This window comes from Alexandromys fortis, unplaced genomic scaffold (genome assembly GCF_014885135.2).
Source record: "Alexandromys fortis isolate MF-2015 unplaced genomic scaffold, M_Fortis_MF-2015_v1.1 scaffold_339, whole genome shotgun sequence".
In the NCBI taxonomy this organism is placed as follows: Eukaryota; Metazoa; Chordata; class Mammalia; order Rodentia; family Cricetidae; genus Alexandromys; species Alexandromys fortis.
Genome location: NW_026068234.1, coordinates 160,704 through 177,334, shown reverse-complemented (window position 1 = coordinate 177,334; position 16,631 = coordinate 160,704). Strand labels below are relative to the sequence as shown.

General features: G+C 39.5%; 1 protein-coding gene across 1 annotated transcript; it reads right to left on the bottom strand.

Annotated features, from left to right (window-relative positions):
* Positions 1-1,998: 1,998 nt before the first annotated feature.
* Positions 1,999-2,949, bottom strand: LOC126493795 (vomeronasal type-1 receptor 1-like). The gene has a single exon (XM_050130900.1). The coding sequence runs from the start codon at positions 2,947-2,949 to the stop codon at positions 1,999-2,001; it is 951 nt and encodes a 316-aa protein (XP_049986857.1).
* Positions 2,950-16,631: the final 13,682 nt, after the last annotated feature.

Below are 16,631 nucleotides of genomic sequence, written 5' to 3'. Positions count from 1 at the left end.
ATACGATTACAGTCACCTTTGAATTTATTATTATTAATTGGTGGCATATGTATTGTGGTAAAATATACATAATGTGAAGTGTTATAATTTGCCAATTGCATTCAAAGAACATTGTTTGTACTGTCAGGTCATCACAGCCATCCAGGCCTGAAATTTTACATCAAGCAGAAAAGGAAATGTGTTCACTAAACACTGATGTTCTAATCCCTATTCCTCTCAGCTCTGTTGATCCACTGATTTATTTATATTTTGTCTTGATAATTACATTTTAAGTGACTATGTCCATAGGGTTATCTAGTTAGCTTTGGTCAGGCTTATTACACCTAGATTAAAGTCAGTCATGCATTCTATGTAAATATTAATTTGTTATTTTTTGTAAGGACAGCAGGCTGCGTCCTGCCACCCAGCTAGCTTTACACCCGAAATAATTACACACAAATTGTATTCTTTTAAACACTGTTTGGCCCATTAGCTCTAGCCTCTTACTGGCTAACTCTCACATCTTGATTAACCCATTTCTAATAATCTGTGTAGCACCACAAGGTGGTAGCTTACAAGGAAGGATCTTAACCTGCTTCCATCTTGGAGAAGAGAGCTATGGCAACTGCCTGACTGGGCTTTCTTTCTCCCAGAATTCTATTCTGTCTACTCCACCCACCTAAGGGCTGGCCTAACAAAGGCCAAGCAGTTTCTTTATTAATTAACCAATGAAAACAACAGATATATAGATGACCCTCCCACATCAGTTATTCTATTCTTCCATCCTTTAGCATTTATGTTGTTTCCAACTCCTGGCTACTGGGACAATCCTATGAATTCTTTTTGGGTCCTTTCTTTTAGTTCTCTGGCTTAAAGTGTAACAGCTAAATTTGGGAATTGTTCTGATTTGCTTGCTAGCTTGTTTCTTTTTTTTTATTGAGAATAAGAAAAAAAAGTTTCCGCCTCCTCCCAGCCTCCCATTTCCCTCCCCCTCCCCTCACTCTTCTCCCCCTCCCCCCACTCCTCTCCCCCTCCCTCTCTAATCCAAAGAGCAGTCATGGTTCCCTGCCCTGTGGAAAGTCCAAGGTCCTCCCCCCTCCGTCCATGTCTAGGAAGGTGAACATCCAAACTGGCTAGGCTCCCACCAAGCCGGAACATGAAGTAGGATCAAAACCCCTTGCCATTGACCTTGGCTTCTCATCAGTCCTCATTGTTCGCCATGATCAGAGAGTCCGGTTTTATCCCATGCTTTTTCAGTCACAGTCCAGCTGGCCTTGGTGAGCTCCCAATAGATCAGCCCCACTGTCTCAGTGGGTGGGTGCACCCCCCGTGGTCCTGACATCCTTGCTCGTGTTCTCCCTCCATCTGCTCCTCATTGGGACCTTGGGAGCTCAGTCCAGTGCTCCAGTGTGGGTCTCTGTCTCTATCTCCATCCATCACCAGATGAAGGTTCTATGGTAATATGAAAGATATTCGTCAGTATTGCTATGGGATAGGGTCTAGCTTGTTTCTTGAGACAGTGTTTTTTGTACCCTAATTTGGGTCTAAACTCAAAATGTAGCTTAGAATGACCTTGAATTCCTGATATTCCTGTTGCTTTCTCTTGAAAGATGGAATTATTAGGTACATGCCATCACAGAAAGGAATTACTGAAATGAATGGCATTTTTTTTTAAAAAAAAAACCAGTGCTTCATGTAGCCTAGGCAAAGATCTAATTAGCTGAGTAGCTGAAGATTTACTTGAGCTCCAAACCCAAAGACCTGAGTCTTCAGAGTGCAAACATTAGAGATTTGGAGGGCAATTATATGCGATTAAAAATATAGTCATTTGTTTGGATATTGCACCATATATTCTTTTTGATAGTTTAGCAAAAAAAAGATGAAACAATAATTATCAATTTTATTAACACCAAATCATAAGTTTGTTACAGAGAAAGAAGCATGAAAGATAACAAGCATGTGCACCTACAAATATTGGGAAAAAGCAGCACATTAAAGTTGACATGTCCTGGAGGGAATTTAAACATCAGAGACCACAGTTGGGCTGTTTTTCTTTATCCAAAAGACACAGCAGAAATGAGGGACACATATATTACTGAAACTGAACACGAGGGGACTGAGTGTTGGGAAGCTCAGTGATAGCAGCACAGAGGTGTTCAGCAGCCAAGGGCTCGGGTTCACAGTCTGGGTTATACAAAATGATAAGATGGAAGCTAGAGAGTAAAAGGACAGAAACATGGTTACCAGGATCAGAATGGTGCGTGTGGCTCTGTCCTCGTGGGAAGGCCTTTGGGAGAGGCTGTAGCTATGGATGTGCTGAACTCGATGCTTGTGTTTATGCAGGACAAGGACCATGGAGCCACTGGCCCAGGCCATGAGAACCAGACACATAATATCACTTACAGATAGAATCACTGCTTTTATTAAGAAAGTTAATCTCTCAGGCACAGTTGAGGAACAGTATCTGTGTATTCCTTTAGCACTCAGGTTTTTGCTATTCTTTGGACCAGGTTTGATCATAGAAACAGGGATATTGAGCAGAAGCTGTGGGATCCAGCAAAGGAAACAGCAGGTGACAATGCACTTTGAGGATCTAGTTCTGAGGTTCAGCCACCCCAAAGTATCAGGGTGAAGCTTAATGGCCTGAAAGCCACTGAGGAGGGAGGTGGTGCTGAGGGAGACCCCTCTGGCTACTCTGTGGAAATAGAGTAGAAGTTTGCACCCAGCCTCCCCCAGGAAAGATGTCAACCCAAAGGTGGCCACTGTCTGAGGAATCCCTTTGGAGAAGAGAACCAGAGTGTTTGATATGACCAACTGATTGAGAATCAAGTTCATGGGTCTCACCACTTGTGCAGTGAACAATGGAAAGTTATACAGATGAAAGAGGAAGGAATTGGCTAGGATTCCAACAGTGGTCTGAATGAGGAACATCATTCCCCAGTTTGAGTTAATGGAAACTAATGCATCCATTCCTAAGAGGCACTATACTTTGCTTTATTTGAACCAGAGCAATTCAGAAATGGATTGTTACTTGTGGTTGTTTGAATGAGAAATATCCTCTGTAGATTATGGTATTTGTATAGTTCACCCCAATTGGTGGCGCTGTTTGGGAAGCTTATGCAGCATTTAGGAGGTGGAGCCTTACTAGATGAAGTCCATCACTGGGAGGGAGAAGCCAACATTGACTGTGAATAAGCTGGTCCCACTTGCTGTTCTCTCTCTTCCTCCTGTGTGCATGAACATGTGATCAATCATTTTCCTCCTCCCACCTGCTTTCCCTGACTGTTAACATGGTTCCACCCTTCATCCCACGAGAGACTCTATTCCTCTGGACCTATAATTCAAACCAAACATTTTTCTCCTCTAAATTGCATCTAATCATGGTATTTTATCACAGAAACAGACAAGTAACTGATATGCTGTCTTAAGACTACTAGAAACGTCTTTTCTCATAAAACCCATCTTAGATGTGAATTATGAACACATCATTTGTAAATGTAAAGGGACTTCTTACCGCATTATTTATAGACAGGAAAACTGGCAGTTCTCTACCTCAGTCACGGGAAGACTGAGGGGAACTGTGTGCAGTCTGCCTTGCCTGATGAGGAAGTCCTGTTTGCTGACTCCCTTTGAGGAAACACCGTTATTGACTAATGAGACAAATGGCAGATTTGAAGTAGGCCCCTCTGTATGTGTATCTTTCAAAAGTCAGAATAAACCATAACCTGTAAAATTAGTTCTTGCTGGGACCTTGAGAGGAGGCTAAGAGGAGTGACCACTCAAGCAGAGGGTCTTGGTTTGATGTCCAGTATCCACATGGTGTCTCACAACTGCCTGAACTCCAGTTCTAGGAGATCCAACTTCCTCTTCTGACCTCCGTGGACTCCTGAATGCACATGGTGCACACAACCTCATGCTGGTAAACATGCATCACACGAGTAAAAATAAATAAATAAACTTAAATAAAAAACCCCTGTGTGAATCTGTAAACCATGCAAAGCCATCACAGCCAGATCACCACAGCCTATCTTCTTGTTTAGATTAGAAGCATATCTAGGAGGACTGTTTATTCTATGGGACCCATATAGTGGCAAAAGAGGACAAATTCTTCCAAGTTTTCTTCTGGTCTCCATATTCAAAACATATCAACTGCATACATACACACACAAACAGAAATAAACTTATGATGTTTAAATGGGACTGGAGGGATTGCTCAGTTGATCCTCAACCAGAGGATCCAGGTTTGGTTTCCAGTACCCACCTTATGCAGTTCACAACCTCCTGTGACTCCAGCTTCCATGGATTCAATGCACTTTTCTGGGTTTCATTGGCACTGAACTTTCAGCTTCAAATCCACACAAAGATACACAGAAATGTACACAAACATAAATTTAAATTTAAAGAAATATGAACATTAAAATACAAAATGTAGATTTTTCTTAAACACATACTACTAAACGTTGTATGGAATCTAACTCATAAATATAAAGGATTACTTTAAAAAGTAACCAGCCAGGCATAAAGAGGAGCACCTTTAATCCAGCACTCAGGAGGCAGAGGCAAGTGAATCTCTGAGATGAATGTTAGCCTACAATACACAGCAGCTTCTGGCTATCCAAGATTATACAATGAATCCATATCTCAAAACAAATGAACAGTCAAAGCAACATACACCTCCCACAAAAGAAAAAATGATAGAAAAAATAATCTAAAATGCATTTTTTTCTAAATTCATATTCATCAAGACAAGACTGAAAGAGTTCTTGAGTTGAAGGAGAGTGTTGAGGGCACATAGGAGGGTTGGGAAGGAGGAAAGGAAAGGAAGAAATGTTATAATTAAACTAAAATCTGAAAGGTAAACATCTTTTTCAAAAAGAAAGAACTGTAGTTAGAAATCAAGGAGACAGTCCAGCGGTTAAAATCTCTGTTGTCTCTGCAGGGGCTACAACCTCATATCCCAAGCAGTGGGGTCACAACCGTCCAGAGACTTCAGTTATCTCATTTGATATCTATGGACACCCAGCGCATACAAGGTACTCAGACACTTTTACAGGCAAAACATTCACACACAGAAAATAAAATAAAAAATCTAAAACTTTTAAAAACAATATTTTGTAATTTTTTTATTTATTGTTTTGGAAAATTACCACCTCCTCCCTGTTTCCCATTTCCCTCCCCCTCCTCCCACACTTCTCCCCCTCCCCTCACTCCGCTACCCCTCTCCCCCTCTCCCCCACTGCATTCCCCCTCCCCCTCTAGAATGATGAGCAGTCCAGGTTCCCTGCCCTGCGGGAAGTCCAAGGTCCTCCCACTTCTATCCAGGACCAGGAAGGTGAGCATCCAAACAGTCTAGGCTCCCACACAGCCAGTTCATGTATTAGGATCGAAACCTAGTGCCATTGTCCTAAAGGACATTGAGCATATAATTTGTGATCCTAGAGAAGCTAAATAAGAAGGTGAACCCAAAGGAAAACATATAGTAAATTTTTTATGTGTTTAAAAATTACTGGTATTATACTAATAACCTACATAACAATCATTAGGTTTCAGAAAATGCTACAATCTGGATAAAGGATAGAGGAGTTAAAACAGAATATTCTGAAAATAAAATATGTTTGTGACAGAATTTCTTAAAGGGCTAGGCATGTAGCTCGATGATAGGATGCTTATCCAGTCACATGAGGCTCCAAGATCATTTTCTCGTATTGTCAAAAAAACTACTTCCCATAACCTAAACAACAGATCATTTTCAGTGTTACAGATGTTGGGGTAAAAGGGGGGAATGAGAAAGAAAAGAACACTTCAGTATGTGTACAAATATCTTGTCACAATATTCCAAGGAACAAAGTCTGGGCACTAGAATAACACAACACAACAATGTTGTCATGATGTCCTGAGGAATGAAGTATGGGCACTAGAACAACACACCAAAACAGACAGCATCTCAGTCTGGGACCTGCTAAGATCCCAGATCCCTGTGTCATTTAATAACTGCAATCACTCCCGGAAGCACAAATACATCCCTCCTTTTCTGTGTTAAAATATTCCCTGTGGAGACACAAGCTAGAAATAAACTGGACACATCTCCTAGAATAAGAACAGGAAAATGGTCCTTCTCAGGTCTGCTGGTCGGGAGCAGACTCTGATTGGGTGGCAGCCTTGGAAACCCACTGGGCAGGAGGTGGATATAGTGGATGGAGAGCTATGAAGGCATGGTCACTCTGGTGACATGTTAGAGTCACAGGTAATGTATCTGAGGACCTTAATTCTTCCTGCCCCAGAATCTTGGAAATGTTTTGGTCAGATTTTTTTTACTATATTTTTTATCATATTTGTGAAAGGGTACATAAAATAAAATTAATGAAATAATATGATTCATTCTGCTGCTAAAGACCAAAAATAAAGGGAGAGTGTATAGTAGCGCGGGTGCTACAGAAAACACTCAGAGGCATGTTCACAGAGGCAGCTGAGGACAGCATGCTACCACAAATGTTTTAGTTATTCTAACTAGTCATGCACACATATAGGCTAGAACAAATGAATCATATTAGCTCTTTGGCTCCTGGTTAGTTCTGGACAACATTCCTAGAACATGTCTCAAAAAATTTGTGTATCTATGCCATATTTCTTAAGACAGTTCCATACATAAAACAAACTATGAGGAAAGAAAGGAACAACTTACCAAATATGTCCACTGGGGTGGCAGACACCTTGGTCACACTCAGAGCGTGTGCCCAGGAAGACATTTCATTCCTGAGATAAAGGCTTGGCACACAGTGATGTCATCCTGCTGGGAGGTGATTATCATTTCACCTCTTTATCTGCACTTCTTTAGTGCAGTGACAGTGTCTGCATGGAGATTAGACATCTTCTCAGAAAAACACCTGCACTGTGTTCAAATCCCTGAAAGGGATTAGAGTTATTAGTGACAGACCTGAGTGTGGCAGGGGGATTACAAAGGTAAACACCATCAGAGATGGCTGAAAAAACACCAGGTAGAAATGGCAAGGGAGATGAGGGCACTGAGGTAAGGATGTAAGAATAAGTTTGGTTGTGTATCTTGCCAATATGAGGGCTTTAATTCTTGGGTGGTTACTTTTACATCCTGAGAAATTTGTACCATGGATAACTAGAAAGGAAAAGAGGAGGAGGGGTAGGAGTGAGCAGCTGGTCATGACATTTGGTCTTAGTTAAAAGGACAAGAAATGATGCTTTGATTGTCAGAAGTGAATTTGGAGGAATTGTCAGTCACAGACTCTTATGAGTGTTACATGATCTTTGTGGTGTACAGGATGCATCAAGAAAACTCTAGTGTGGGGAGATGGCTGACCAGGTGGACACTTACGACAAAGCTAAAGATGACTCCTAAAGTGACTTCTATCTCTTTTAGTTCTCTCACCTTTGCTTCCTTATCTCTGAAGTATCTATCATAGTTTTGAGCATTTTTCCTTCTAGCTCTCATACTTACATAAAAGTTGTCTCTATAATATCAACTTGCCCAAAAATTCCTTTCAGCCCTACCACCAAAAATCTCAGGTCAGCCTGAGAAGTTAAAGGAACTCCTGAGGCTCCTAAAGACAAACAAATCAAGCTATATGTATGTACCCATGACAGCATTCCAGGGGTCACATCTTCAAAAATGGTTGGGTGTTATTTTTTAATTGATTTTTATTGAGCTCTACATTTCTCCTTGCCTTTCCTCTCCTCTTCAATCATCCCCCAAGGTCCCCATGCTCCCAATTTACTCAGGAGATCTTGTCTTTTTCTATTTCCTATGTAGATTAGATCTATGTAAGTGTCTCTTAGTGTCTTCATTGTTGTCTAAGTTCTCTGGGGTTGTGGTTTTCTTTACTTTATGTTTAAAAGCCACCTATGAGTGAGGACATGTGATAATTGTCTTTCTGTGTCTGGGTCACTTCACTCAAAATAATGTTTTCTAGCTCCATCCATTTTCCTGCAATATTCAAGATGTCGTTATTTTTTCTGCTGTGTAGTACTCCATTGTGTAAATGTAGCACATTTTCCTTATCCATTCTTCTGTCAAGGGGCTTTTAGTTTTTTTCCAGGTTCTGGCTATGACAAACAAAGCTGCTATGAACATAGTTGAGCACATGTCCTTGTGGCACGATCGAACATCCCTTGGATATAGATTCAAAAGTGGTATTACTGGGTCTTGAGAAAGGTTGTTTCCTAATTTTCTGAGAAAATGCCACACTGACATCCAAAGGGGTTGTACCATCTTGCATTCCCACCAGCAATGCTGAAGTGTTCCCTTTTTCCACAACCTCTCCAGCATAAGTTGTCATCATTATTTTTTATCTTGGCCATTCTTACAGGTTTAAGAGGGAATCTCAGAGTTGTTTTGATTTGTATTTTTCTGATGGCTAAGGATGTTGAACATTTCCTTAATTGTCTTTAGCCATTTTAGATTCCTCTGTTTAGAGTTCTCTGTTTAAGTCTGTACTCCATCTTTTTTATTGCATTATGTGCTCTTTTGGTGACCAATTTCTTGAGTTCTTTGTATATTTTGGAGATCAGACCTCTGTCTGATGTGGGGTTAGTGAAGATCTTTTCCTATTCTGTAGGCTGTCATTTTGTCTTGTTGACTGTGTCCTTTGCTTTACAGAAGCTTTTCAGTTTCAGGAGGTCCCATTTATTAATTGTTTTTCTCATTGTCTATGCTGATGGCTGCCGCGGACCGTCCCTCTCGGAGACCACTATCCACGGGAGACCAGGGTGAAGGATAGGATAGTCAGGATACGATGCAAGGGAAATGACAGACAGACACACTGTGTAGTGAAAATCTGCTGCAACTTTACTTCTGCAAAGCTTCAGTTTTTGTACAAAACAGATCAAAGAACTTGGCAGGTGCATTACATCACCCCACTCAGGGTTCCAGACATAAATCAAGATTAAGCATAGCCAAAATAGAGCTTCTTCTACGTGCTCCTTTCTACGTGTTCCCCCTTCCGTGCTCAAGATGTTGGCAAGGACTTTTAGTTTTGTTTTGTCTCTTAGAACTCTGTCTCACACCATTATTTACATTCTACCGTGGGAGACTAGTTCTCAGGGTCCTGTGTTTAGCTTTCCATCTATATAGTTTTTATTCTTTGCTCCATATCCCCTAATAGTTTTCTCATTTTCTCATGATAGTTCCTATACCAATATATTAAAACTAGTCTCATGTTATCAATAATTTCCTTTCTTTCCTTCTTACTATAAAGACTCCAGGGCTTCTGAGATCTAGCTAATCTTTTCATAAAGGGGAATTTTCTCTAACTCTCCTTTTCTCTCTAAATCTGATTCACTATGACGATTCCCTCATAACATATCAACTTTAGCCGCTTCTGTTTCATAAATAATAAAGTTTCCCAGGCTCATGTGGCATGGGGCATACTTCAGTTCCTCAAGGACTACTTTAATGAACGGTGGAGCCGAGCCAAGGACGTACTTTGATCTCTTGGTAAGCGGTCAGCTATAAACAAGAAAATTAAGAAATACAGAGAAAGATCAGGCAAGGTGTCAGGAGGGCTCGCTCTCAGGGCCATCTCCAGATATGAGATTTGCCTAGGGCATCAGGTCCTCTCTGGACTGCTGATTGCCAGGGGGACCACCTGGGGCTTCGCTCCAAGAAGCTCTAACCCCAATCCTTCAGCAGGCAAAAGCCAGCGCAGAGGCATTTTGTCACTACACGGCAGTCACTGCTGTGGACGTGGCAGATGGCATTATATTTAGAAAGTGGTTTTCTGTGCCAATGTGTTTAAGTGTACTTCCATCTATCTCTTCTATGAGATTCAGTGTGCCTGGTTTTATGTTGAGGTCTTTGATCCATTTGTACTTGAGTTTTGTGCATGGTGATAGATATGGGTCTATTTTCATTCTTTTACATGTCAGCAACCAGTTATGCCAGCACCATTTGTTAAATATGCTTTCCTTTTTTCCATTTGATATTTTTTGCTTCTTTTTCAAAAATCAGGTGTTCGACAGTGCATGGATAAATATCTACGTCTTCTATTCTGTTCCATTGATCCTCCTCAAATTCTTTTGCCTATATCAGGCTGTTTTCAGTACTGAAGCTCTGTAGGAGAATTTGATGTTAAGGATTGTGATGCCTCCAGAAGTTCCTTTATTGTACAGGATTGTTTTGGCTATCCTGGGTTTTTTGGTTTTCCACATGAAGTTGAGTACCTACCATTCATTGAGGTCTGTGAAGAATTCTGCTGGGATTTTGATGGGCATTGCATTGAATCAGTAGATTGCTTTTGGTAAGATACCCATTTTTACTATGTTAATTTTGCCTACCCAAGAGCATGAGAGACCTTTTCACTTTCTGGGGTCTTCTTAAATTTCTTTCTTTAAAGATTTAAAGTTCTTGTCATACTTGTCTTCCACTTGTTTGGTTAGAGTTACTCCAAGATATTTTATGCTATTTGTGGCTATTGTGAAGGGTGTTGTTTCTCTGATCTCTTCCCCAGTTCTTTTATTGTCTGTGTACAGGAGGGATACTGATTTTTTTGAGTTAATTTTGCATCCTGCCTCATTACTGAAAGTGTTTATGAGTTGCAGAGGTTCCTCGGTAGAATTTTTAGGATCACTTATGTAAACTATCATATCATTAGCAAACAGTGAAATTTAGACTTCTTTTCCAATTTGTATTCCTTTGATCTCCTTTTGGTGTCTTACTGTTCTAGCTAGGACCTCAAGAACTATATTGAATAGATATGGAGAGAGTGGACAACCTTGTCTTGTTCCTGATTTCAGTGGAATCACTGGGAGTTTATATCCATTTAGTTTGATGTTGACTGTTGGCTTGCTGCATATTGCCTTTATTATGTTTAGGTATGTTCCTTGTATCCCGGCTCTCTCCAAGACCTTTATCATAAAGGAATGCTATATTTTGTCAAAAGCTCTTTTGGCTTCTAAAGAGAGGATCATGTGGTTTTTATTTTTCAGCTTGTTTATATGGTGGATTATGTGGACAGAGTTTTGTATGTTGAACCATCCCTGCATCTTTGGGATGAAGCTGACTTGATCATGGTGGATGATGGTTCTGATATGTTCTTGGATTCGATTTGCCAGTATTTTATTTAGTATTTTTGCATCAATGTTCATGAGTAAGATTGGTCTGTAATTCTCTTTCTTAGTAATGTCATTCTGTGGTTTAGGTATCAGGGTAAATTGTAGCCTCATAAAAAGAGTTTGGCAATGTTCCTTCTGTTTCTTTTATGTGGAATAATTTGAGGAGTGTTGGTATTAGTTCTTATTTGAAGGTCTTGTAGAATGAAACCATTTGGTCCTGGGCTTTTTTTGTTGGGAGACTTTTGATGACTGTTTCTATTTATTCAGCAGTTTTAGGTCTGTTTAATTTGCTTATCTGGTCTTGATTTAATTTTGGTAAGTGATATTTATCCAGAAAGTTGATAATTTCCTTTAAGTTTTCCAGTTTTGTGGTATACAGGTTTTTGAAATATGACCTGATGATTCTCTGGATTTCATCCATGTCTGTTGTTATATCCCCTTTTCATTTTAGATTTTGTTAATTTGGATATTCTCTCTTTGTTTTTTGGTTAGTTTGGGTAAAGGTTTGTCTATTTTGTTGATTTTCTTGAAGAACCAACTCTTTGTCTCATTGATTCTTTGTATTATTTTCTTTGTTTCTATTTTGTTGATTTCAGCTCTTAATTTGATTATTTCCTGCCATCTAGTTCTCTTAGGTGAGTTTGCTTCTTTTTGTTCTAAAGTTGTCAAATGTTCTGTTAATTCACTAGCGAGGGATTTTTCCAGCTTCTTTATGTAGGTGTTTAGTGCCATGAACTTTCCTCTTAACACTATTTTCATTGTGTCCCATAGATTTGTGTATGTTGTGTGGTCATTTTCATTGAATTTTAGGGGGTCTTTAACTTTTCCCTTTATTTCTTCCTTGACCATTGATAATTCAGGTGAGCATTGTTGATTTTCCATGTGTTTGTGGATTTTCTGGAATTAGTATTGTTGTTGACTTCTAATTTTAAACCATGGTGATCAGATAATGCACTTTGGATTATTCCAATTTTTTGTATTTGTTGAGGTTTGTTTTGTTACTGAGTATGTGGTCAATTTTTGAGAAGGTTCCATGAGGTGCTAAGAAGAAGGTATATTTTTTCTGTTTGGATGGAATATTCTATAGATGTCTGTTAAATCCATTTGAGTCATAACATCTGTTAGTTCTCTTATTTATCTGTTCAGTTTTTTGTCTGACTGACCTGTCCAGTGGTGAGAGGAGAATGTTGACGTCTCCCACTATTATTATGTGGTATTTTATGTATGATTTAAGCTTTATAAGTTTTTCTTCTACATATGAGGATACCATTGTATTTGGGGCATAGATCTTCAGCATTGAGATTTCCTCTTGATGGATTTTTCCTGTGACTAATATGAAATGACCTTCTTTGTCTCTTTTGATTTATTTTAGCTTGAAGTCTATTTTGTTAGATATTAGGATAGCTACACCTGCTTGTTTCTTAGGTCCATTTGATTGATATATTTTTCCCAACCCTTTACTCTGAGACTATGTCTGTCTTTGAGGTTGAGATGTGTTTCTTGTATGCAGAAGAAGAATGGATACTTTTTTTTTTTCCGAGACAGGGTTTCTCTGTGGCTTTGGAGCCTGTCCTGGAACTAGCTCTGTAGACCAGGCTGGTCTCGAACTCACAGAGATCTGCCTATCTCTGCCTCCCGAGTGCTGGGATTAAAGGCGTGTGCCACCATCGCCTGGCCTGGATACTGTTTTTGTATTTAATCTGTTAGCCTTTGCCTTTTTATAGGTGAGTTGAGTACATTTACATTAAGAGATATTAGTGATTAGTGATTGTTATCTCCTTTTAGTTAAGTTTTCTTTGTTGGTGATGATAATTTGTGCATTTCCCCCTTCTTTGGGATTTGCTGCTATGAGATCAATAATTATCTGTGCTTTTGCTGGTGTAGCCAACTTTCTTGGGTTGGAGTTTTCCTTCTAGTATTTTGTGTAAGGCTGGGTTTGTGGCTAGGTATTGATGAAATCTGGTTTTGTCATGGAATTTCTTGTTCTGTCCTTCTATGGTGAATGAAAGTTTTGCTGGGTATAGTAGTTTGGGCTGGCATCTGTGGTCTCTTAATATCTGCATGATGCTTGACCATAACCTTCTGGCTTTCATTGTCTTCAATGAGACGTCGCGTGTGATTCTGATAGATCTACATTTTTATGTTACTTGCCCTTTTGCTTTTGCAGCTCTTAATATTCTTTCTTTGCTCTGTATGTTTAGTGTTTTGATTATTATGTGGCAAGAAGACTTTTTTTGGATCCAGTCTGTTTGGTGTTATGTAAGCTTCTTGTATCTTCATAGGCATATCTTTCTTTAGGTTGGGAAACTTTTATTCTATGATTTTGTTAAATATATTTTCTGTGCTTTTGAGTTAAACTTTTTCTCCTTCTTCTATACCTACTTTCTTAGATTTGGCCTTTTCATGGTGTCCCATATTTCCTAGATATTTGGGGTTAAGCTTTTGTTAGATTTAATGTTTTATTTAACTGATGAGTCTATTGCCTCTATTGTATCTTCAGTGTTTGAGATTCTCTCTTCCATCTCTTGTATTCTGATGTTCAAGCTTGCATTTGTGGCTCCTGATCATTTTCTCATGATTTTTGTTTCTATAATTCACTTGTCTTGTGTTTTCTTTATTGTCTCTCTTTCAGTTTTCAAGTCCTGAATAGTTTCTTTCGTATGTTTGATTTCTTTTTCTTGGTTCTTTAAGTGATTTGCTGATGTCTTCCAATTTTTTTTGTTTTTCTTTTTCTCTATTTCTTTAAGGGAATTTCTCATTTCCTCTTTAAGAATTTCAAACCTTCTCTTTAAGTTATTTTTAGGCCATTCTCTTCTGCTTCATCCATGCTTGGTTGTTCAGGTCTTGCTGTTTTAGGGTCTTTAGGTTTTACTGGTGTTGTATTGCTCTTTATGGTATAACATGTGTTCTTACATTTTCTACTCATCTTTTTCTCTAATAAGTGTGGTTGGGGCTGCCTGAGATTCTGTTGAATAATCTTCTAGGTGCCAGTTAATCCAAAGCTCAGATGATTGTTCCTTGTGGTATTGTCAGTACCACAGTTCTATTCACCCCATTGGTTATTCTGGGTTCCTGGAGATAACTCAGTATTCCTGTGCTTTACTCTGCTCCTTGGAGTTTGCTGTGTCAGGCCTGCTTTGGCCTAGGTTGCCAGTTTTGCCCTGTTTCTGTAAATCTTGGTCTGGATGCCCTTCTATAGAAGTCCCTTGCTTAGAGTTGGTCTTGCAAAAGTTTATGGCTCTGGTCTACTGCCTCAGAGTTCCAGGCTTGGGTGCACCCAGAACTATAGAGGACCTGGCTCAGGCTTACTCCCTCAGAGGTCCCAAACTCATACTCAGACCTGCAGAGGTTCCAGGTTCCTGCCTATTCCCTTTGATGTCCCAGACCAATGCCCAGACCCACAGAGGTCCTGGCTCAGGCCTAATCTCTCTCTGAGGTCCCAAATTCACACCTGGCCCCTCAGAGATCTCTGGTTCCTGCCTATTCTCTTGGAGGTCCCAGGTTCACACATGCCAAGACTGGCAGAGGTCTTGGCTCAGGCCTAATTCTGGTAGGTCCTAGACTCATGCCCAGACCCACAGGGTTCCTGGCCTAAGTCTACCCTCTTCAAGATCCCAGATTCATGTCTGGACCCTTGATGGTCTCTGGCTCTGGCTCACTAGCTCATCAGTTACTCCCCTGTACCTGTTCTGGTGGAGAATCCTGACTCTGGATCTGGTTGCTAGCTCAATCCTGATCCACCTATGTCCTGGGACTGGTTGGTTCCCGGGACTGGATTTGCTCCTGGCTTCTGCTCCTGATGGAGCTTGCTTCTTCAGGCCCTCTCTGTCCTAGGTAGTGGTTTCAGTCCCACTTCTGTAGAATTTTTTGCTCAAGATGAGTTCCTTGCCTCAGGCCTACTTTGGCCTAGGTTACCGGCTTTGACCTGTTTCTATAAATCCTCCCATGATCATGGATTAAAAGAAAAATATTGTGAACACAATCTTACAACCAACATAAAGTTACAGTTTCAATGAAATCCTAATTAAAATTTCTCCAACATTCTTTACAGAAATAGAAAAAAAGGTTCAAAATTCATATGTAACCACAAAACTCCCTGAAGAGCCAAAATCCTGAACAAAAAGAACAATGATCGAGGGATTACCACTAAAGATGCCAAGCAATATAACAGAACTATAGAAAAAAAACAGAAAATCTGCATGGTGCTGGCCCAAAAGCTGAGAAATAGATCAATGATCAATAAACAAAATTGAAGACCCAAACATGGTAGAAAGTAGGCGACAGGATAAAGAGAGAATAGCAGCTTCGTGTTATCACAGATCCTGCTCACATCTACACTCAAGGAGTCCTGACCTTTTAATGTTAAAGTCAAAGGAAAGAATGAGACTTCTATCTCCTCTCCAGTGTCCTTCTTCATCAAAGACATAGAATGAATGGTGTTTTGAAAAATAAATTGTGTGACCAAAAGCCAGCAGCAGTTTCTGCAGTAATGGGGTTGTAACAATGATTTCATTTGCATTGAAAGGTCTTCCCAAGCTCCTCACTATAGGAGATAAGCCCGCCTCCAACAGATGATTACAGTCAACCTTTGGTTAATTATTATTAATTGGTGGCATTTTACTGTATAAAGTATAGACAGCATGAAATGTAATACTTTGCCAATTTCATTCGAATTGAGTTGTTTCAAGCACATTCTATTTACTGTGGGGTATTCACAGCCCTCCGGCCCTGAAATTTTACATCATGTAGAAAAGGTGCTATCTCCATTCATCATCTATGTTCTAATACCTGTCCTTTCCTGCCTTCTTTGTTTGTTTGTTTTCAAGATATGGTTTCTCTGTGTAGCCTTGTTGTCCTTGAACTTGCTTGGTAGACCAGGCTGGTCTCAACTCACAGAAATCTGCATATCTCTGCCTCCCGCATGCTGGAATTAAATGTGTGTGCTACCACTGCCTGGATCATCTCTGCTTTTGAAAATCACTGCTTCATTTATTCATTTTTCTATCTTCACCACTTTGTTTAATGTACTGTGAAGACATAGAGTTATGTAGTTATATTTTTATTACCCTTAGTTTATTAATAATCCACTCACTCTACACGAATACCAACTTGTTATTTTATTCTTTGATCCTTTGGCATTTCTGTTGTTTCCAACTCCTGACTATTGGGGCAATCCTTTGAACTCTTCTTAGGTCCTTTATTTCAATTCTCTGGATTATAGGGGAATGGCTGAATTTGGCTATTTTTTTTTGATTTTTATAGACATACTTTATTACTCTCATTGTAAGTGTTATTTCTGAGTCATAAGATAGATCTATGCTCAACTGTCTGTGTTCTAAATAGGTTACTACTTAGCAATGCTATCAACAAGACTTTAAAGTTCCAGTTGTTGGGGAGGAGACTTTCAGTTCAGTTTCAGACACATACACTTGTGTACACATACATACACAAGTGCATGCATCATACACAGAGTATACACACACATAAAATAGAATGGCTCCTTTTAGCTTTTTCAAGCATCCTTAGTATTTTTTTTAAATATAATTTTTTATTGCAAAAAACTATTTCCTCCT

What these genes read in the sequence shown, in the direction of transcription:
- LOC126493795 (XM_050130900.1), bottom strand. Translation starts at nt 2,949, where the DNA reads ATGGATGCATTAGTTTCCATTAACTCAAACTGGGGAATGATGTTCCTC.